General features: G+C 50.2%; 1 protein-coding gene across 1 annotated transcript; it reads right to left on the minus strand.

The window, feature by feature from the left end:
• Positions 1-1,505: 1,505 nt before the first annotated feature.
• Positions 1,506-4,364, minus strand: LOC119463408 (NLR family CARD domain-containing protein 3). Its single transcript, XM_037724257.2, has one exon. It carries the CDS (start codon positions 3,878-3,880, stop codon positions 1,676-1,678), a length of 2,205 nt encoding a protein of 734 aa, XP_037580185.1. The 5' UTR covers positions 3,881-4,364; the 3' UTR covers positions 1,506-1,675.
• Between the last annotated feature and the right edge of the window lie 18,713 nt (positions 4,365-23,077).

The following is a 23,077-nucleotide window of genomic DNA, read 5'->3' on the forward strand; positions in this document are numbered from 1 at the left end:
ACGCTCCCACGCACTGCACACTGCAGTGTCTTTGGGGAACCTGAGTGTTTTATGACGCCCAGAAGCAAAAGGGACTTATGTTTACGCGCGAATGCTTTTGCACTCAATAATAAGCAAAAAGAAAGAAAAAAGAAAGAAAGAAAGAAAGAAAGCGCACGAGCGCGAGCGAAGCCCGCTTACTTGCACGTGAAAAGTTATCCCCGACGTTTTCTTCACGCGATTCGTGCAGCCAAATGCTGCGCAAGAGCCCGTGCACCATCGCCTTTAGGGTTGATCACAGTCGTCTTGCAAAGACACAAGTGGCATCGCACTCACCAAATCTAGACGCACTCGCACAAAAACAACGTGAACACCACACACGCCCGCAAACGACTCATTGCGCCCGTCCGCTTTGTGCCCTGGGCAATATGGCGACACGTCGGCGTCAGCTGCGGAGCACCGGCGGCACTCCAGAAGTACACGTGACCTCTTGCGTCGAGATAACGGAGAATCGAGATTTGCCGAGACGTTTGGTCTTGGGATTTTAGTTTGGTCGCGTGTGGCGCGCTCCCGGAACACGCGGCAAACCTCCCTGCCCGGCTGCTTTCTGCAGCTGCCGGCAAGCGGCGACACAAGTTTATGCTAGCTAAAACCCCTATATATAAAAAGTAGCGTCACGCTTTGAAGAATGCCGCCGCCTCCTCGCTCACCCTGTCCGAGGCCGACGCCGCGTCGGTATTGGCCTAATGGCATCACGTGGACCGTCGCGCCGCCGCTGCGTTTGTTTACGATCACGCTCCATCGCCATTTTCGCCCGAGAAGCGTCTACCGACTGCGAGGAGCACAACGATAGCGGCGAACACAGTCGGCGATCGTCGAATCTGATCAGCGGCGAAAGATAAACAAGTGCACGTGTTTCAAGCGGTGTAGGCGGCGCAACGGTCGAAAAAGGAGCGCGAAAGAGAGGAGAAACCAGGAGGAGGGAAGGCGGAGGAGGAGAGTGTCGCTACTTTTTATATATAGGGGTTTTAATGCTAGCCCCGTCGCTATACCGTCGCTGCAGCAGCTCGCATCGCCCATAAGTGAAGGCAAATTTGCACTTGTTTCTTAAAAACCAGGCAATTAACTGTGGTAAGTGTTATACTAAACGAAGCAGACACCAAAATGCGATCGTTCTGCAAAATTTGAGCAACTGTGCCGCGGTGTGCGCAATATCTTTTTTTTCGAACAGGTGCTGGAAAACATACAGGACCCTGTATATCGTGGCCCCCCTCTGTTCTTGATCAAATTACAGTGAAGTGTTCACGTACACTGTAATCAAATTGAGCGTTGATCGCGTTGGTCATCTGCAATCATCGCTCCCTGAATTGTGGTGCCCACTCGGCTTTCGCTGTCAGAAAATGTTACGCTCGTTAAGTTTCATACATACAGCATAATAGATTCTAAGCTTTATAATGCTGCAAAGTTCAGTTATTGTAACGCGAAATTTTATATGCTGTGTATAGCTGTGTTTCCCAGAACTGGACGATAAGAACTCTTGTCACTGCTTTTATTGTTCTTTGACAGCTACTAGTGCACCGAAGTGAATGAAACAGTCGTCCATTTGTAAAAACAAAGAACAAGAAAGAGTTTAATTTAACACAAACACACACTTGCAAGAAAAAAAAAAGTCCGCCCAAGAGTACGCGCCACCAGATCAACGCTTCACATCGGAGACACGAAGGTAGGACAACAATTCCCGTAGGCAGTAGTTGTTTAGGCAGTCAAACATCGTCATCCGCTTCTTGCTCCTCGTCCTCCTGACACAGACGAGTGGTCCCTTCACGACTCCCGTGATCTGAAAGTAGTTGTCCTCGATGAACCGCTCCGCTTCCTTTATGAGCAACGTCGCCGCTTGTCGGCCCTGGTTCCTGTTGGCCTTGGCGAGCTCCTGGTTGAAGAACGTGCTGTCCTTGTACAGCTCGAAGGCCTCCGCCAGCGCCTTGCTGACGTTCTTGGTGAGCGCGAATTCGATGGCCTGCATCATCATGCCCATGTTGCGCCTTAGTCGCTCCCTGATCTTCAACGCGGGCGCGCTGGTCGTGGTGTAGCCCATGCACATCATCTGGAGCGTACAGTTGCGCTCCAGTGCCGAGCTCACTATCCTCAAGTTGGAGTCTTCCGCTGTGGCCCGGCCCAGTGTCATGCAGGCGAGCGTCCTGTTACTCTCTAAAGCGGTAGCAATGGCCGAGCACGCGGTCGAAGTGAGGCTGCCGCCTTGGACACTGAACCACCAGATGCTGTTGTTCTTGGCCAGACCGTGAAAGAGCCGGATGAGACAGGTGTTCTTCACCCTCTTGGTGATAGTCACCGCCTGGATGGTAGTGGTCGTCTCGAACAGGCGGCCCAGCGCCGATCCGTCATCGAGGTTGAGAAAACAGTTGATCTCGACCTCCTGGATGGACCGGTTGTGCGCCAAGGCGGCACACAGCTGCTCAATTTCGGGCCCGCACGTGCAAACACAGAGGTATTGCAGCGTCTGCGTAAGCGGCAGCATGTGAGACAGCTGCTTCATGGCGGGCGTGCCCCACACGAACAGCTGGACTCCTCGCATGACAGTGTTGGCGGCGAGCGCTTCGGCGAACGCGTCAAGGTGTCTCCGCGGAGCCCCGTAGGTTGACTCTAAGGTGGCGTTCAGCCTCACGAGCGTTCGGTTGCTGGCCACGAGCTTGCCCAGCGCGGCCACGCCTTCCTCGCCGAAACCATTGGCGAAGAGCGAGAGCACCTTGAGCGACGTGTTGTGTGCCACGGCCTCGGCGATCGCCACGATGCCGTCCTCGGATATCACGTTCCCGCACACGTGAAGTTCTTCGAGCTTCGCGTTCACCTTCAGCATGGCCGCGAAGGCCATCGCACCGCTGGTGCCGATGGCGTTGTCCCGCAGGTCGAGCACCGTGAGCGACGTGTTCGTCCGGAGCGTTTCCGCCAGCGCTCGCGCCCCAACGGCCCCGATGGAGTTGCTCGCAATTCGCAGGCAGCCCAGCGTGTTGTTGTCGGCCAGCGCGGCCGCTATGGCAACAGCGCCTTTGGCCTGCAACTTGACCCGCTGCAGCGTGACCGACCGCAGGGTCGTGTTTCGCCGCAGCAGCGTCGCGAACTGCTTGGCGCCTCGGATTCCGACGGTGTTCGTCTCGAGCCGGACGTACTCGACCGTCTTGCTCACCTCTAAGGCTTTGAAGAGCGCGATGGCGTCGGCCACCTTGAAGCCGGTCTCGACCAGCGCCAGCTCCTTGAGTGTAGAGGTCGCCTCGACATAGATGGACATGGAGAGCACGTCCGAACGGCGCAGCGGTATGTTGCACAATTGCACGCTGAGAGGCCTGGAGCGCCACACGGCCCTGAGGAACGTGAACGCCTCGTCGCGGTCCATCGTTTGGCCGTCGACGTGGAACTGCTCGATCGACGAGTTCGGCAACAGGTGCTGAATGACGCTGGTTTTCATTCCGAACAGCCTACCGGAGTAGCCGAAGTGCACGAAGTAGATGCACCGGTGCGTGGCCAGCAGCTCGGCGAGCAACGTCACGCATACAGAGCCGTAGTCGTTCAGGCTCGGGTCACAGCGAGCGAAGGTGTAAAGTGACAGGCGTCCCGGGCGGTTCTCGCGCAGCTCCAGGCCAATGTTCTCGAGGAAGCTGTTCCAGACGCCGATGTTCCTGACCAGCCAGCACAGCTTGCGCATGGCAATCGGCGAACACGCGTCGGGAGTGGCGTCGGTACAAGGTGCTCGCATGTCCAGGGAGTATCGTCTGAAGTAGGCCTTCAGGCCGCGGGTGTAAGTAGGTTTCTTCATGTCTTGCGGCTGCTTCTGGGGCCGCTTCCGCTTCATGGTCGCTGACATGGTAACTCCGACGCGAGCCGTCATCAGGCGCCGCTGGGCGACGCAGTCATCAGGTAAGTCCAGAACCGTTCCAAGTTCGACGAAGTGATGCGCGTCCCGGTTCCACTGTTCTGGCCACTGCGTCGGGAAAGAAGAGGGACGCCGGAAAGAACGTGGGCCCGTGCGAGCCACTGGATCAGCGCGACGCCAATCGACTAGGCCAGTGTCGTCTTCTTTCCGAGCTTGATTCGACTGGAACCGCCTCGAAGTGGCATTATATGCCTCCTCTTCTCACCGATGCCAGCGAAACAAAGAGCAATGTTCCACTGCTGCTGAAAGCTGGCAGCAGCGCGCGCATTAAACGCGTCTTGACGACGCGCCAATGTTCTTTTTCGTCGTCCTCTTCGAAATACCTGACCGACCCACCAGTATGCTACTGCGGCGATACACGCTTTGAATTCAGGCTCGAGCCGTGCCGTCACCACTGTAAACTCGGAACGAGTGTAAAAAGCCAAGGCTAGATAGAGCTGGGACGGTAGTGCCACTGTTATTTTTTTTCTTCCTTTTTTTTTTCAGTATTTTCATGGGAGTGTCTCACTGCGCATGAACTGCCGCTATCTGATTGCGCTGTGATCGAGCTGCTTTGCTGTGATAAAGCTGTGCTCGTTTCAAATCGTGACCGTAATCACGGCGGCGAGGACGCCCGCGCTCTTGCTTGCGTGAACTGTGTAGCATGACAGAATCTGTGTACAGCGCGGCTACTTTGTTGGTGCGGTAGCTGCAAGGGCTGGTCGAAGCCACATGTCAATGCTCTGCGCATGTGTGTACCAAAGCGGCCGCGCTTGCCTCGACTTCACCTCTGAGAGCCGCGCAGGCTATATACATATACAGTCCGCGCACACTTTATGCGCTTTTGTTTTGCTAATGTAAACGCTAGGGTAATTGGAAAATAAGGGTCGCTGTTTCTAGCTAAACTAATATATGTGGCTGGGTATTGATGTCGAAAAAATCTTAGGACTAACGTTAAGAGACAGGAAGAGAGCGGTGTGGATCAGAGAGCAAACGGGGATAGCCGATATTCTAGTTGACATTAAGAGGAATAAATGGAGCTGGGCAAGCAACGTAATGCTTAGGATGGACAACCGGTGGACCATTAGAGTTACAGAATGGATACCAAGAGAAGGAAAGCGCAGTCGAGGTCGGCAGAAAACCAGATGGGATGATGAAGTTAGGAAATTTGCAGGCGCAAGTTGGTATACGCTAGCGCAAGACAGGGGTAATTGGAGATCGCAGGGAGAGGCGCGGCCTTCGTCCTGCAGTGGACATAAAATATAGGCTGATGATGATGATGATGATGTGGGTTTTTCAAATCAGCTAGTGGCTGCCTCACCACCGGACAGTCATGTACGACTGCGCACATTTACTATCACCGATAAAAACTGGGAAGTAAACTGCACAGTGCTCACTTGTCTTTAGGGATGCGGTAGAATTTCACGTCGCATGGCTCACTTCGTCTTGATGTGTTCGCACACCACTGAACCACACACTAACAGCGACAACTGCGAGACATTGCGGGGAAAAGCCGACAAACGTGCAACGGTAGGGTACCACACGGACCACACTGCTAGCGCGGAAGGCGAAAACCGCAAAACGGACCGCATAATGCCAGAAAAAAAAATTGCTGCCATTTTTGGCCGTTATCAGCACAGCCGACGACGAGCGTGGGCCGCGCCAGCCGCGCCGCCGATAGTTGAAGGTGAGAGAGAAACGACAAAGTTGAGAGAGGGTTGACAAGAAAAAAAAAAGTTGTCGCAGTTTCACCTGAAAGGCGAAGCATCAATTGCGATAGCAAATTTGTAGAGAGCTATGCGGAGTAATGATATTAGCTTTATCAGCTGTATAAACTTGGACATGCAGCAGCACCGGCAACACGCAGAACTGTTGTCGACGCCGTCGGCGTTTTGCCCGCGTTCGCTCAAAATGCGTGCGGCGTTGGTGACTGTTGCCGGAGCCTCTGATGTAAATAGGCACTTGGTGCCGCAGATAAACGTCGCCTCCCTTCCCTCCCCCCCCCTCCCCCACGGCCTCTCGCACGTCGGAAGAAGGCGCGTTTGCTCTACATATATGGTGATTGTAAAGGAGGAAAGAGACGCCTACTTCTGCAGCCCTTAAGCGAGCACGCCGCAGAACGCGCGTTTGTTCTCCGCCGTGCGTTCACTCCCCGTGAAAGCGCGCGCCCCTCGCGCCCTTTCACTCGCACATACAGCGTTCGGTGCGCGGCGACGATTTCATCTCCATTGACGTCATACGGAACCTCACGGCGACGGCGACGGCGACGGCAGAAATCTGCTTTTGAGTGTCCATATAATTGCTATCGCAATAAAAAAAGGTATAGCGATTTTGGTTTCGCATCCATCTCATGGATGGCGCTGCAATTCGCGTGGACAAAAAAAATCACAGCATATCCACGGGGTGAATGATGATGAGTGGGCGAAGCTCCGGAGGGAATCATCGGATCTCCCGCTTAAGGGGACGCTAGCATAAACGCGTTAGAAACGTGCAGTACTCTCTAGTAAGGGGGAGCGGCCACAGCATCTTACGCTGTGGCCGGAACATCAGCATCTTACACTGTGGCCATGTGGCTACACATGCCGGAACGTGCACCGCGTTTGCCGACGCCATCACATGACTGCCGAGAGAGTATACCCCCCGTATTCATAAACGCTCCTCGACTTGAACTTGACTTGCCACCGCCTTGGGCAGCGCGTTCGAAACGCGTTGAAGGTAAGGCGGAGAGGCCACAGCGTCTTACACCAGCTTCTTACACGGGCCGTAACGCGCTAGCACAAACGCGTTAGAAACGCGCTAGAAACGCGGCCTTTCGTTAATGTTGGGTATTTATTGCCATCGTGGTGCGTGTGTCTATGTGCGCTTCGTGGCGTAGTGGGCTAACGCCGCGCGCTCGGAAGCGAGGGGTCCCTGGTTCGATTCCGCGCTACGGACTCAACTTCGGAATTTTTTTTCTCATTTTTCTCAGACTGGTTACACACTACTACTACTACGACGGGGACGGAACGGGTGCCGCTAAAATGAGCTTCGCTCCTAAAAACCAGCGGAGTTTCCGAGGCCTGCCCGTGTCACAGAAAATCCGGCGTTGGCGTCGAAATTGGCACCCGCGGCCGAGAAAGCCATCCCCAATCACGTTTAGGTATGCCACACCATTCTATCATTAATGTTGCTCATACCTTGTCTTGCATTCTTGGCAAAGCTATTCCTCGGAATTTTGAGAATGACAATCCACAAACAAAAGTCATGAAACAAAACACCCACAGCGCATGCCTTTAACGTTAAATCTTCTCAGACTGAAATATTAAAAGTGTGAAACAAATACGGAAACCTGAAAATTTCTTTGGCGCGGTTGTGCACTATCTCCGGGATCGGCCCACGCAGGAGGCCGCGTTTCCACCAGAAAGCTCGCCTACGTGCATAGCGTTCGCCGCCAGTGTTTGCCAGTAACCATTACGGTTGCATAAGCTGCAGTCGTCGGGAACCGTGAGTAGCAGTCAGGGATATTTAAATGCTATCGCGTTCCACTCTTAAATGGGAAGCTTAAGCGTCCTCCCACTTTTTTTTTTCTGCATCCGGGCGCGACCATTGAAGAGCGAGCCCTTAACAGCTTCGCTGTAAAGCATGTATAGCATACCTGATTTAATCAAGCAGGCTAGGTGACTACTTGTCACCCCTCCGTTTCAAAGGGGATGCCATTAAACCATCATGATCATGATCATCATCATCACCATGGCACCTGCTGCCGCTACCGCGGATGGAACCGGATCCACAAGCGTTTCCCGGTAAGGATCACGGTTGCGTAAGCCCCAGTTGCCGGAAAGCACCGTCACGTAGTAGTGACGGTGAAGAAAACAGTCGCGAAACTGCGAATGACGAAACGGACTTTTTATTGGGCGAACCTGTGCCCACAAAAGCCAGTTGCACTCGAAGCACAACGATAGCGGCGAACACAGTCGCGATCGTCGAAATCTTATCAGCGGCGAAACGCGTCGGCTTTTAACACGAGTCATCGAAGGTTCCGAGTAATCCCTGGTGCCCGCGTGTCTTCCAGAAAGTACTAGACAATTCGCGTCGCTCATACAATCACATTACAGACAACGGATAGAAGCATCGATAACGTTCGAGAAACTTCCGATACATGCAGGTGCGTCCTGCGCCGAGCAATAACGTTTAACATTTGTTAGCCGGTGAAAAGCGGTCACCGGTGAAAGATAAACAAGTACACGTGTCAATATATACAGGGTGTCCCAACTATCATGCACCGAACCTTAAAAGTATGCAAATGCCACGTAGCTGTACAGAACAAAGGTAATGTTGTGTGCCGTCGCTTGGAGATACTCGGATTGCTTTCTTTTTGCATTCCGCTTAATTATATAATTAGTCTTAATTATTATTTAACTTCTGCGATATTATAATTAGATGAAAAGTGTAAATGAGAAAATTGTACAGCCACCTGAGAAACTCCCGATGTAGCTTTCTGTCGCTTTATACGTGCTACATGAAAGTGTTTTTCCGAGCGAGAAAGAAGCCCGCGAACACACGGAAAATGCCACTAGCGGCCAGTCACGCGGCAATTCTTCGTGTAATCGCGGGCTTCTTTCACGCTCGGTAAAACATTTTTATGTAGCACATATTCAAGCGAAGCTTGTATTGCCTCACAAGTGTCGGCGGCGGTGGTGGTGCCATGCTAAATAGTGGGCCGATCCTGGTGATAGTGCAGAAAGGGTGCAAGCTCAATGGCAATGGTTCTGCCCTGTGGCTCGGGGACCTGTAACGCGCCCTTGAACTACCCTTGTCACACGCGGGGCCCAAAGAGACAAAATCACTAGCCCTTACCCAGTCGAGAAAATGGGGGTAACCGAAGCTTATAGCGTGAGGGCTTCCGAAGCCGAGGCAAAACGTCAGCGAAGAGCCACCGACCCTGAGTTTAGGGCAAACGAATCGGAACGCCTGCGACAGCGTCGTCTTGCTCCAAGCTAAGCTTACCCCCTATTTTCCTGACAGGGGAAGGGCTTTAAATTTCGAGGAACAGAAAGCTGCATCGGGAGTTCTTCACGTCGCTATACAATTTTCTCATTGACAGTTTTCATCTAACTATAATATTTAAGAAGTCGATTAACTAAGTAAGAGTAATTATGTAGTTAGGCGGAATGCAAGAAATAATCTCAGCATCTCCGAGCGACGGCAAACAACATTACCTTGGTTCTGTTCAGCTACGTGGCATTTGCATATCTTTAAAGTTTGGTGCATGATAGTTGGGACACCCTGTATATAGCGTCGCGCGTCGTGCCTCTGTCAGTCGGTGCGGTGATTGGTGCGATGCCTCAATGTTTCGCGAAATGAAAACACGTATACAGCTGCGCTCACATTTCGCATTAGGGAGTATCGTAATAGTCGTGATTTTGTAATGCATTAACATTAGGAGCATCAGAGTGCAATAAATGTGTATGTGCATGTGAAGTGGGAGATGCCGGTATAACGTGGTAGAGGAAGAGGGGATGGCGGAGCCTAGAAGAGCATGTATGTGCGTATCTGTGTTTATATATATATATATATATATATATATATATATATATGCGTTGTTACTTATTATTACTCGATTTCTCCCACCAAAGGTCGTGGTTTAGAGTGCCTTAATTGACGCCACCTTAATTAACTGTGCCTTAATTAACTTCTCCCTAATTAACAGCAAAGGTCGTGGGTTCGACTCCCACCAAAGGTCAAGGGTTCGAGTGCCCGAATTAACTCTATCTTAATTAACTTTGCCGTTTTTTGCCATGATGAGCGGCATCGGAGCCAGCTGTGGAAGACGACGACGAACGCGTGAACGGTGGCACGAGCGCGTCTGTGCGCGAGGCGTGCTCACGTGACCACCTGTACCGCACTGTTATCGAGGCATGAGGCGTTTGAGGCTTTCGCTTCGAAACTCGACCACGTCGACAACGCTGTCAACGATCGTATCGGTACCGCGGCATTCCGATGACACGATGACTGCGAGCTGTCCGCGAAAGCCGTTTAGTTGGAAGATGCAGCGGAGGCCGAAGACGGCATGAAACGCCGTAGCGGAGCCGTAGCGGAGCCGTAGCGGAGCCGTAGCGGAGCCATAGTCGACGGCTCCGCGTTGGTGTGGCCTCCAAGATCAGCGCGCGCTGGCAGGTTTTGCTGCGGATTAAATAAAATCCGCGTGCCCTACTCCGTGCGTTTTTGTGTCACTGGCTTGCCACAGTTTCAAGCATGGATGGCACGAGGCATGTTGCGCGTAGCGTAAAATGATAACTTATGCAATCATTTGTTCGTTTCGTAGTATATAATATAATTGCCACACAAGCAGGCATTAAAATATTTATAAACAAGTATGATTCAAAAGTTCATTACACCGGACACAAAACTACTAGTCGCTCTTTCCCGCGTCTGCCAATGGCTTGTTCATTTGATTTAAGAAAATGTGTTTATTGATGAATATCTTACAGGTGTTCAGAAATGCATTGGAAAAGGGGGGAAACTACGATTACATCAACGTAAAACAAGCGTTATTCAAGAAGACATAAAAATATTCGGAGGGCCTGCGTGGTTGGGGATGATTTTCTCCGCCACCCGCCGACATCGCACGCCGACGCCGGTTGCCGATGCCGGACTTTCTGCGACACGGGGCCCTCAACGCTATCGCGTTAAACAGCATCAACGTAACGAAAGCTTTATTGATGCGAAAGCGTCAAATGGCCCATTCAGCGAGAAAGCCGGCGTCTGTCGTCTGCAGCAGCGAAATAGCACCTAAAATCGCGTTGCCATTGGCTGAGACGCCACTTCACGAGCGCGCCTCGACGAAGCAGAGCGGGTGAGAGGGAACACCTGCTGCTCCAGTAGCGCTCCAGCTGTAGCGTGATTGGACAGGGCATCGCCGCGACGTCACGCCACCCTCGCACTAGCTCTCGGAAGCCTGTGTTATCCGCGCGTTGCTTGTCCGCGCAAACTCTATCCTGCGTTCTAACTGCGCCTCGGTAAGGCCAAATCAAAGCGTACCAAGCGTCCCAACGCAATCGTTTGCCCGCGAGGAGTTCAAAACTCCAAGTACTGCTCAGCGGCGTTGCACTGGACATTATTACTTTCGCATTCACAACTCCGAAGTGCTTAGGTGTCCTCAGGATTTTTTTTTCTCGCATAACGTAATGACGAGCAACATCAATACAGTCAGTACAAAAAGTACAATTCAAATGAAAACGGGAAAAACAGGAAAGCGTACGCACGGTACAGTACTAGTAAATATTACACGAAGCTCATCATACTACACAGTAGGTGTGCAAACGCGACAATTGCCACATGAATTACTGAATCACCGCAATGGCGAAATGCTGAAGGAAGGATAGGAAAAGAAAGAAACGAAGTAAAACAAGGCAACAACAATTAAACTGCGGCATTTACGATACGCTACAAGTTCAGCGACAATGAATAGCGTGTGAAACCACACGTGACATGTTTAGAAAAATAAATTGCTAGGTAAAACATAATTAAGCACTACAACATCAATGGATAAAAATATAGGAAAATACTGGAAAAATAAACGCACTAGAGAAGTAGATGGTTGAGGCAGCAAAATGTTCGAGGCGGAGCTGACAAATTGCCTGATATGTATCCTAGCTGCGAAAATCTTCTGCAACACCTCAGAAGAGAGCCAATGCGCACGTTGAGATCTCGCGCGGTTGGCCTTCTATGGTTGCCTTCGCGTACGCCAGATGATGATGATGATTTAATGCCATCCCCTTTGAAACGGGCGGTGACAAAGAGTCACCTAGCCTGCCTGATTTAATCAGGTATGCTATACGTGTTTTTACAGCCAAGCTGTTAAGGGCTAGGGTCCCCAGGATCGTGACCGCGTGTAGAAAAATCTATCATCATCGGCATTGGCTTTAGCGTCGTAGTCTTTTTGAGCGCACGGCCCCTCCTCCCTCCCGGCCGGCTGAGCCCCCACTATCTTTCTTCTCTTGCGCCAGTCGACCTTCTTTTATGCCGTGTTCCCCCATGAGTAGAGTTGGGCCTGGCTGCGAGGCTAGCGCGGCAAGCCTGCTGGAAGCTGCGCCCGGCTTGAGTTGAGCCCTGCTGGGAGGCTAGCGAGGCTAGGCCGGCGGCGCTGGTTCTTTGCGTCCCTCCACGTCGGCTGCTGACGCGCGCTCTTTCCCTCGCCCCTCCGGCTGCTCTGCGTGCGTCTGTTGACAGGGCAGCTGATAAATGGAAGGAAGGCGAGGAGGGCGCGGCGCGGTGGCCCGATGGCGGGGAGAGAGTAGGCGGCTGCCACGCATGACTGTGCGTGTATGTATGTGCCCGCTCTTCGACTGCGGCGCATGAGCGCAGCGCCAAGGAGGTTGTCTCAAACCTCCTTGGCGCAGACCTACCGGCCTCGGCTGCGTGTGCCGCCGGCTCCCTCCGGGCTCCCGACTGTATACGAAAAAAGTAGGTCAACGGAGTGGTGGGGTGAGAGGAGTTCACGTTAGCGTTGGTTGTTGTGATGATGTGGATAGTGGCGTGTGGCGGTGACAAGACAAAGTGTGTTACAAGCCAGCTTGAAGTGATGGTGATTGTATGGCAGCAGCAAGAAGAGAATTGGTGATGATGATAATGGAAGAAGACGGCCACGTGCCACGGACAAGGAAGCGACGTGAGAGCACGAGAGCGCGCAGAGCGTGAGAGCGAGCGGCAGCCTCGAACGTCAGCTCGCAGAACGGCGGTTCAAGGCTCGGGTACCGGCGACCGGGTGTCCTGCTACCGTGGGGACCTGGTCGGAGATCCCGCTCGTGGCTGAACTTTCCTGTGCACCAGCGGCCTGCTGTAATAGCGGCCTGGTGCAGTGCTTCCTGCTGGGCCACGGGCGCCTGAGCTACCTGTCTGCCGACCGAGCCCGACGTTCAAGCGGCTGAGGCGTTAAAGGCCAGGCGTTACGGACCAGCTACAGCAGTGGCCTGGTGTTCTGCCGGCCTGCTGTTCCCCTGCTTCCACGTCGCGACAAGGTGCGGCGTGATGAAGATGGCGTAAGACGTGGCCGTCGCAAGCAACACGCCAGCTGTCTTCAAGTGTCGGACGACGCAGCGACGCACTACGCAACAACCGCCATGGTCACCGCAACGACACACACCGGCGAGTCGTGATGCATGAGTGCTAGGCACATCCTTGTATGGAAGGACAAACGACTTCGCGAACTCTAGTCCGTGTGTATGTAAAGCGTCTGTATCGTGTTAGCGTGTCTGCATAAAGTCTGTTTCGTGTAATAAGCTCCCGTCTGCCGTGTCATTATTAAAGGATCCTGGGCCCAACGGAAACTGCGAGTTTGTTTCCCGTCACAGTTGTATTGACCCTTTTCGCGGAGCAGTTTGTGTTATATAGAGGTTTCGATTTGGAAGCTCACATGTTCCACACCCAGGGGGCGCTGCTCGTAGCTGCACCCTACTATTTAAGGAGCCGCTCACGCGAATAAAGGAGTTCTTCGCCTCGGTACCCATCTGCGTCTGCCCGAGTTGCTCGGCCGCCGTCCCGGCGTGCCCCCGCGTTTCCCGCATGCCCGGCGTGGCATCCATGGCCGCCACGCCGATACAACAATTGGCGACGAGGTCAATCTACATGCATCGCAGCCAAACGTAAGTCGTCGACTGCGAGCTTACGTTAGCGGCAAGCCCTTACGCCGTGCTTCTGCCTGCAACAATTATTTCGCGTATCCTCTTTCGTCTTTTCGGCAAACCTGCCTGCAGCAAGCCTTCTCCGGCGTCTCGCATTCGCCTCTTTTCCTGCTTTACGTCCTGCCTCGTTATGAACGCCGCTATACCTCCTCCTCCCTTCCTTCAGTACCCGGCATGCCAGTAATTCCCTGGCGTGATTGGCGTCGTGTCGTGCAGGTATACATCGACGCCGCCGCCAGGGACGTACGCCACGTCGGCGCACAAGAAGCCTCTCCTGCTGAACGTCTTGGGAGTGGAGGGCGTTCGAATATACTTCGCTGCAGTTGAAGACCAAACGCAGACCAGCGACGCCGAGGCAGTCGACGTGTTTGAGGAGGCGCTAGCGGTTCTCGGCAGGTGTTTTGCGCCGGAAGAAGACGAAGTCGTCAAACGACTTCAATTCAAAAGGAGGATGCAACATGCGGAGGAATCGACTACGACTTTTCTAAAAGACCTCCACCGGCTTGCAAGAGCGTGCGGGTAAGGGACAGCAGTGGACGCTATGTTCCGTGACCAAGTCCTCGGCGGACTACTGTCCAACCCGCTACGACGCAAATTCATCCAGATGGGCAACGAGTTCACCTTTCAAAAGGCCGTGGAAATTGCAACAGAAGAAGAACGCACGGACAAGCTGATGCAACAACTCGGCGTTCTTCAACTAGACGCGGTAGTACGCCAGCAAGGACCGCAACAAGGTCGACGCGACGTGCGTCGCCTGCGACGCGACATGCAAGATGACGGCCTTTGCCCCCAGCCGAGCCGAGGAGGTGGGCCTCCCCGTCAGGGTAGAAGGCAACCGGGCGCCTCCCCTTCCTCCGCATCGTCTGCTTCCGGCGTCTGCTTCCGCTGCGGGTCGCCACATCACTGGGCAAATTTTCGGGGTTGTCCAGCGCGTCGCAGGTTCTGCCAGAATTGCGGGAAGAAAGACCATTTTTTTTTCAAATGTGCCGTTCGGCTGAAGACACCCCGAGACTCGTTGACACGGTTGAGACGCAGGCCAGCGCGGTTGCGCATACTGCGACCGTCCTACATGTGGAAGACGCTGTCGGCGCCCTGGCTCTCTTGAGCATTCCCGTGCTCATCAACGACGTGGTGTTGGCACTTATGATTTGACACCGATGCGGCGGTGTCCCTGATGCACCTCGGACACTACTACCAGTACACCACCCGCATCCCACTTCAACCGTCCATCTGGTACTCCAAAATTACTCGAGCGAGTGGTAAAGATTGTGGGAGCAGTTCAACGCGGAAGTACGTCTACAGGGCAAGTCAGCACCCGTTACGTTTCACGTGACGGAAAGAGGGTCGTCACTACTTGGGCTCGATGTCATTAAGGCATTGAAGATCATCATTGACGCCGAGGCCTTATCCCTTACCGCGGTCTCGTCCAGCCCAGTGGTCTCAGGCGTTACGTCGCGTCGGACTGATGCAAACTTGTACGCCACAGCGGACTTTGCAACCACGCCGCAGGCCAACCCCCGTTCGACGTTGCGGCCAGCAAGTGTGAACCTGTGCCGAGTGGTAGAGCCCCCTGCTTTTGCGGACTTGCACAGTGCAGCAGACCATGCGGCTGCACCCCGCCCTCCGTCAGTGCCAACGTGCGTCTCCCCGAAGCAAGCGTCACGACAAGCTCCACGGACAAAACAGGTGAACCGTAAACCATACGTTCAATGGCGAATGTGTTGCTCCCGTGCTGCATCACAAAAGCAAACATGTTACATTATGTGTGCATAGGAAGTACGAGTTATTGAAAAAAGAAAATCCCACATGTTCTTGACATTTCTCGTCCCACTCTTAATTTTGTTTCGCAATCAAATCGTGAACTTTGCCATACATTATGTCATTTGCTTTCCAATTGGCATGAAACGCAAATACGTTTGCTTCAAGCTGAATATGTAACATTTGTATGCAACTACATGCTGTATGAGAATTGTGTGCCCCGACAGAGCGAGATGAATCACACCAATTCTTTATGTGGGCACATGTACAGGTGCAAGATAATGTCTTCGAGGCACATGTAATTAATGGGCATTCAGTAACAGCCGAACAACTTTGTCCCAGCATCCGTTATAGTCAATTTCATTGCCAAATGAGTGTGCAGCAATTGATAAGTCACAATGTTGAATATATCTATGTACCAGCTGATCAGAATTACAGTGGCATTCTTGGCACAAATGAATGTGTATGCGGGTGTTTGCAGCTGCTAAATGATAGAAGAATGCAACATTTATAAGGTATACTGAAATATATATATATATATAAACTAGTGGAAAATGTGGCCTTCACTATGTGCACTGGACCCTGCATAATAGTATGGTAATCGTTTACATCTTTAGCATGAGTCGTGGACGGATACATCAAAATTTGCTTTTATGGGCGAGAAAAATGCAACGTAGGACATTAGCTGCACAACAAAAGCAACGAATGAAGGCAAGTTTGTTCGTGCATCCAAGAGTGCTCTAGAAGTGCGCCTTCCTGTTCCGTGTTTGTCATCTGCATTATATCTCCCAGCTGTAACTTGTTTCTTCTCTTTTATTTGCCTGGGCAGTAATCCAGAAGCTGCAACTGCAGACTGATTGTCAGGCTTGAGTTTACTAATTCTCACCGTTCCAAGCGCAGAACTTTTTTAGACATGTGTTCGCTTCATCTGGGGCGCTATAACGTAAATGATTCCAATCTGTTTTGATTCCAATTTCTGCAATCAGCCACCACGATTGGTCAAAACAACTTCGGGCCACTCCAAAGTTCGCCTGTCTGTCACGCGACGTCACGAAAACCGCGATAGCTCCCCATCTGATATAACGTGTATACACTGATTATGCATCATTAAACCACACAAAAGAAAAATAATTCTTGATTCGACGCCTTTTCACCATTAGCCCTCTGCTATTGGTCCAATGTTTTCTGGCTACGCCCACTTCGCCTGTCTGTCACGCGACCTCACAAAACCGCGAAAACTTACCACGTCAAAGTGACGTGTACGCAAAAAATGCATTAATATGCCGAACAAAACTGCAAATGTTTCTGAATAGCCACAGACTGCCCCGTTCCGAAAGGAATAGAAGATGGCTGCCCGCCAATCGCTCAGGCCATCGCTACTCGCACCTGCCGGTGAGCATGTATTTATTTGCGCACGATAAACCTTTTTGCGTGGCAGTAAAACGTTATCGAGCCCTTTCGGCATGCATACAACATCGCTCTGCCAACTTTTTCTTGCTGAGGATCCGTTTTAGCGGCAGTATTTTCCTTCCGTTGCACGCCGCCGCGATTTTCGACCAGCCACCGCAAGCTAAGTAAGGCGAAGCGGACTAATCGGAGAAGCCGGCACCACCCTCTTCATGCGGTTATCTATTTTGACTGTGCTGGCTCGGACCCATCGAAACCCTCTTCACTAGAGCGTGCTCCTAGCCTCTTGTCAGCCAATTAGATAAAAAAAACGCGGAGTGTAGACAATGTTATTGGTTTTGAAAGCGAACAAAGGTGACCTCTTATAAACGAGGAGAGTGTTTGATTGGGTTGTTCAGACAACGCTCCGGGTCACCGCCCGATGCTTGCGTCGGTGGTTACGTAAATTTGACGTCAGGAGTTTGCAGTCAAAACAGTTTGGAATCACTTTACGTTACAGCGCCCCTGGTTACCACATCTGTTTATTAGTATTCTTAGAATCTTGTGTGCTTTAGTGTAGGCTCACATTCCCTTTGGATATTATTGTGCATGTAATTTTACCTTCATGCAACAAAACTCCGGCAATCTTACTGTTGGTATATTTTCTGCTAAGTGCTCTCATCTCACTGCTTCTTTTCTCAGCAGAACCTTTGGAAACCTTGAGCAGCTGCCTGCCGAAGATAGCTCAAGCACTGATCAAGAGGCCACTCCTGTAGTTATGGAGGAAAGCCTCTTTATAGAGATGCTGACAGAGACAAGCTCATCGTCAGAGCTTGAGGCGGACGAATCAAGCAAAGAGGCCAGCACGAGCTCAAGAGTAGGCGCACATGGGAAACGTAGTCTACCTAGTAAAATTAGTCAGCCAGAAGGCAGTTACCCAAAAGCGCAGAAAACCATACGACAATGAAATTCATTCACTGACATCAATAGTCACAAAACAACCTGACGAGGCCGAATGTTTTGGCCAAACTATAGCGTGCAAGTTTAGGCGATGCCCAGAATGTCTGCGAGAAGCCATGGAGATAGACCTGCTGAAAACAGCAGCCAAATACCTTCACGAAAGGAATTCTGGTGATTAAACTGACACGCGCTTCCTCATGTTTATATTAACCACGCTTTCGCACAACTGAGTGCAATTTATATCAATCTTTATTTCATCTCCACAGAAGAAAAGGAATAGTCACGTAAAAGCTGCTTAGGAACAGCTTGACAAAGCACAGTTTCCCTATGTACAGTTCAATGGCAATGAACTATGTGGTAAGAGCAAAACAAATAGTCAAAGGTGTCCACAGCAGCTACTGCTCTTACACATATGGCATACATAAAAGAGTGAAAAAAAAAACACAACAGGAGAACAAACGCAAAGCATGTGTACAAAAATCTGCAGTTACAAATGTGAAAAAAAAAAAAACGGTGGAAGTCTCATTCTCGGATTGCAATACAAAAGGAAGAGCGCAGTAGCTGCTGCGTTTCAATGTGCTTCAAATGCAAAAAACTCCTGTGTACAGTGGACTGGGTGCACTTTAAAGAACTTCAAGTGTTCAAAATTATTCTAGAGTTCCTTACTACGACGTGCCTCATAATGAAATAGTGGTTTTGGCACGTTAAACCTCAGAATTAAAGAAAAGGAAGAGCACAATCACACTGTTTTCTTGCGCTGTCATAACAAATAATTCCATTGTTTTTATACACCGATTATAACCACCCGATTCATGGCCAATCCACACTGTGGGTGTGCGCCACAACCACTCGGGTCAACGACAAAGAACACAGCCTGAGGGCCAGTTCGGGGGGGGGGGGGGGGGGGCGATCACGTTGCATAATACGCAATTTCCTTGCTTTAGCCAGATGAATCCAACAGCAAATAAAATGCCTAATAATTGTAATAATATAATGACACGGAGGATGCTGACGATGTTTATTTCGTCAGCGTTTTGCTCAAAGTAATTTAAGAGTAAATGAATAAATACAAGACAGTGATAGAGTGTTTTCGTTAATCAGGAAAATTCAGCCTCAAGCCACCTCCTGAATTATAATGACAGTGTGAACAGAGCACTGAAGGTATACGTTGGACTGGTGGGTGGGCACGGGGGGGGGGGGGGAAGCTCGGCCTCAGGGGGGGGGGGGTTACAACGCCCGAACCCCCCCCCCCCCCCCCCCCCCGTCGGTGCGCCACTGCTTGTACACATTGGAGCACGAACTTGGCATAAAAAGAAAACACTGAATCTGTGCATTCACCACAGTACTCATAGTAGTGTGTGTGCCTAGATTTTGCACTACCACAATCTTTACGAAAATATAAAAAATTCATTGGCCAGGTGGCTGCTTAAGGCATATGTTGAAAATAAAAGTAGCCATTGTATCACTCAGCACTGTGGTAATCTGTGCAAAAATGGCTTAGCTTCTCAGAATTATTGCTAGGATTCTGGCTTTTAGTTTGACTCTTCTGCTTTGGCACATGGTGCTACAAAAGACATGAAGCTACAAAAGACATCCAACAAGTGTCTTTAAACAGTTTGGAACAGAAAAAGAATGCATCCTGCTCCGAGGATCATACCCGGGGCCAACATTTTTCCATGGTGGTCGTCATCTGGGCCAATTAGAAAGCTCGCCAATCGCAGTGAGAGGGATAGCTCAAATCACATGAACACCACATGGTGGTCCTCATCTGGGCCAATTAGAAAGCTCGCCAATCGCAGTGAGAGGGATAGCTCAAATCACATGAACACCACTTGTGATAAATATGGCAAGTAAGTTCTGTTAAGTTAGCAAAGTTAAGTAAAGCTTATGAAAGGAAAAACCGTCATCATTCTGAGAAATCATTCTGAGAAATGAAGTCGACAAAAGTAGCGATAGGGGTTTGTTGGTGGTTCATGAGGAACACTTTTGTGTTGTCGTTTTTACTTGTGCGTTCTTGTGTCCATGTTATTACGTTTAGCGCTGCATCAAAAGTGTTCCTTTTTCTGAGAAACCAACATGGGTTTCCTTTGCACCTTCATGCTACTATGAGGTGGATGGCAATTTTTCTATTTCATGAACTTAAAAGGACTTGACATCATTAAATAGTGTAAAAAACACACAGTACCCCTTTTATTTGGTGCTCTTGTTTTTTGCACTAATTAATTATGTCAAGTATGCACCAACTCGGAGCTAAGTAAGTTATTTTAAAAGGGCTTGCTGAAGGCCTAGTTGGTGTTTACTTGACATATTTAGTGAGCGCAAAAAACAGACAGCAACAAAGTCTGCAGTACAGTCCTGTGTCTATCGTTGTCTTTCATGCTGTGTCTGCTTCTTGCAAAGACACAGCATGTTTATTCCTATCCTATCCTGCTTCTCGCACTCACTAAATATGCCGTTTCATGAAGTTACCTCCACCTTGCAGAATTAGAACTTTGCCACAAATATGTTTTTCGTTGGCTTGCAGGTACTCTAGCAATTTCATAACTGTGAGAAATTCCCAGGTAAAACAATAACTGAAATAGACACGTCCAATGCTACTTGCCCATGATGTGCAAAGCAGTACCTACCTTGCACGGATAAGACGATAGTTGAACACTACGTCCTTTGCCTCGGTCCGGCTGCCTGGCAAAGGTCTCATGAAATCAGGACGCTGCTGAAAGGCCTCATCCCCAATGAAGACATAAGGGGAACTTTTGCAAGATCCTGGCAGTTGAGTAGCTCTTGAGAAGCCAAGTTTGCCCTTTTCTAGCCGCTTTCCAATGGAAGTCCGCCGCCATCACTCAATCTCCCAGGGGCTCCAACGTCTATGAGCCTAAAGGGGTAATGGCTGTCTACAACAGCCATCAGGACAACTGAGTAAGTTCTGTGCAAATAAGATCAAAAGCAAAATAGAAATTGTTTTGCGCAGCATGCTGAAAAGGAATATTGCGTGCTGTAAAAATGACGTCATGTACCGCAACCTGCAAGCTCTTGAACTGGCAAAAATAATTTAAAGCATTTGAGCTGCCGACATATAAAGATGCAGCTTTCGATGTGCTTCAGTGTGCAGTACACTTATTACCTTATAGTTGAAGTACTAGCTTCCCGACTTATTCGGGCACTTCATTTGTACATGTTTTCCATCAACTGTCCCAATGCAGTTGGGAAAGTGCCAGCGTTGCCAGAAACCCTCAGCAATATCTCGCCACTGGGCTTCACTCGGAGGCTGCAAGAGCAGAGGCACAACATTAACATGATTATGTGACAAGTGTTGGAAGCCAAAACATGTGAAGGAAAGGGCATGTTGAGGGCGCGGTAAAGGGAAGTTGGAAGGCCCTTATCAAGTATTGAGCTTTTTCTGCTATGTCACATTACTAGCTTCTATTGCTGGAACAACCACATGAACTTTCAATATTGTTACAATTCATTAAGTCATGCTGATCTGGGTGTGGCCACAGCATGGTTGCTAGTGCTGTTCAACATGCAGGGCACTCCAAACTTGAAGATCTACAATACTGATATCTATTGCTCAGCAACACGCTCTCATTTAACAATTGCAGCATCAGTGCCATGATATCAATGCACAGTTCTATGCTAAATGTGAAGATTTTCCCAGAGCAAGAAAATACATAAATGTTTCATTGTGTTGTGTGTAGGCTCTCAAGTTCTAATTTTATGTCCCCGTTCCCCCCTCCCCCTGTGCAGAGTAGCAGGCTAGAGCATGCTAGCTCAGGCCGACCTCTCTGCCTTCCTTCAAATAAATTATCTCTCTCTCTCTCTCTCTCTCACGTTCTAAAACTGAGACATGGTTTATTATGCATTTCGGACGAACAAAGTATTTCTTTTGTGTACACTGCAGCGCGAGGGAAAAGGCAGAGACAGCATGTGAGTGATAAGCCGTTCAATAACGTTAATGAGTGAACTAACCTACAAATGCTGCAAAACATGCATGCCTTATATCACAGCATGGCTACTGGCATCTGGAACTTTTGGCAGTAACATTAACAAACTTAACTGCCTAATAACTGCAGCGAAGCCCATGGATAGGACGTTTCAATGTTGACTGGTCATAATCTTGAAAAAGCCTTGCCTATTTTCACTTTAGTATTTTCTGTGTCAAGTCGGCTTCACTTTTAAACAGAAATGCATAGCTGGCAAGACGTTTTTCCGGGGGCAATATAAGTCATCTTATACTAAAATGTGAAGGCCCTAGGACGTTTTATTATTATTTTATTAATTGTTTGCTATTGCGCCGACGCGCGCGCGCGTGCAAAAGGCATTAGGCAGGCGAAGTCCCAATTTGACCTGCCGAGGATGCGAGCGCCATCTGAATATGATTTTCGCAAGTAAGCAACCCGAGCGCGCCGCTGTTATTATGGTAGAAATGCTGGAAAAGGGTTTGAGTTTCCACGCCGTAGACCACTACGGCGTGCCTCATAATCAGAACTGGTTTTGGCACGTAAAACCCAAGAACGAAGAAGAAGAAGAAATTACAATCCGATGCCACCATGTCTGTAGGTTGTGGTTAAGTCGTACTTTACTATTTTTCTGGTGGATTTCACTGTGAGAAATTCATTAACACCTTGCGCCACGCGGAGGGTCTGCGCGGTGGGGGTGGTTCGGGATGCTAACGCGATAGCGTAGGGCCCTGTGTCGCAGAAAATCAGGCGTCGGCGTCAGCATTGCCGCCCGCGGCTGAGCAATTCATCCCCAACCACTCAGGCCCTTCAAGTATATTTTACCGCTAAAATTTCTCACACTTTGTCTTGCATTCTTTACAAAGTTATTCCTTGGAATTTTGAGAGTGACAGCCGACAGACAATTGTCATGAAACAAAACACCGACAGCGCATGCCTTTTATGCTAAATCTTCTCAGGCTGAAATATTAAAAGTGCAAAAAATAAAAGAAGGCCGGCCCACGGAAGAGGCCGCGTTTCTACCAGAAAGCGCGCCTTCGTGCATAGCGTTCACCGCCAGCGTTTCCCGGTAAACATACGGTTTCATAAGCTGCAGTTGCCGGGAAGTGTGAGAAACAGTCAAGGATCTTTGAATGCTATCGCGTTCCACTCTTGAAGGCGAAGCTTAAGCGTCCTCCAATTTTTTTTTCTGCAATGGGCGCCGACGCCGGATTTTCTGCGACACGGGGCCCTTAACGCTATCGCGTTAAAGCGCGGTACAACTTGAAGAAAGGTATGTATAACAACGCATACTTATTGTACGAGTCTATTTACCTTATAAAGTGGTCGGAAAGGTGACAGTATAGGTGGTTAACTACAGTTGCACTCTCTCCATTGGAAGCAGGACGATGGGCGGCTTTCCCAATTTGCGAGGCGGCTATCGGCATCGCTATCACTTCTCAGCGCTGCTG

Source organism: Dermacentor silvarum, chromosome 9 (genome assembly GCF_013339745.2).
Source record: "Dermacentor silvarum isolate Dsil-2018 chromosome 9, BIME_Dsil_1.4, whole genome shotgun sequence".
NCBI lineage: Eukaryota > Metazoa > Arthropoda > Arachnida > Ixodida > Ixodidae > Dermacentor > Dermacentor silvarum.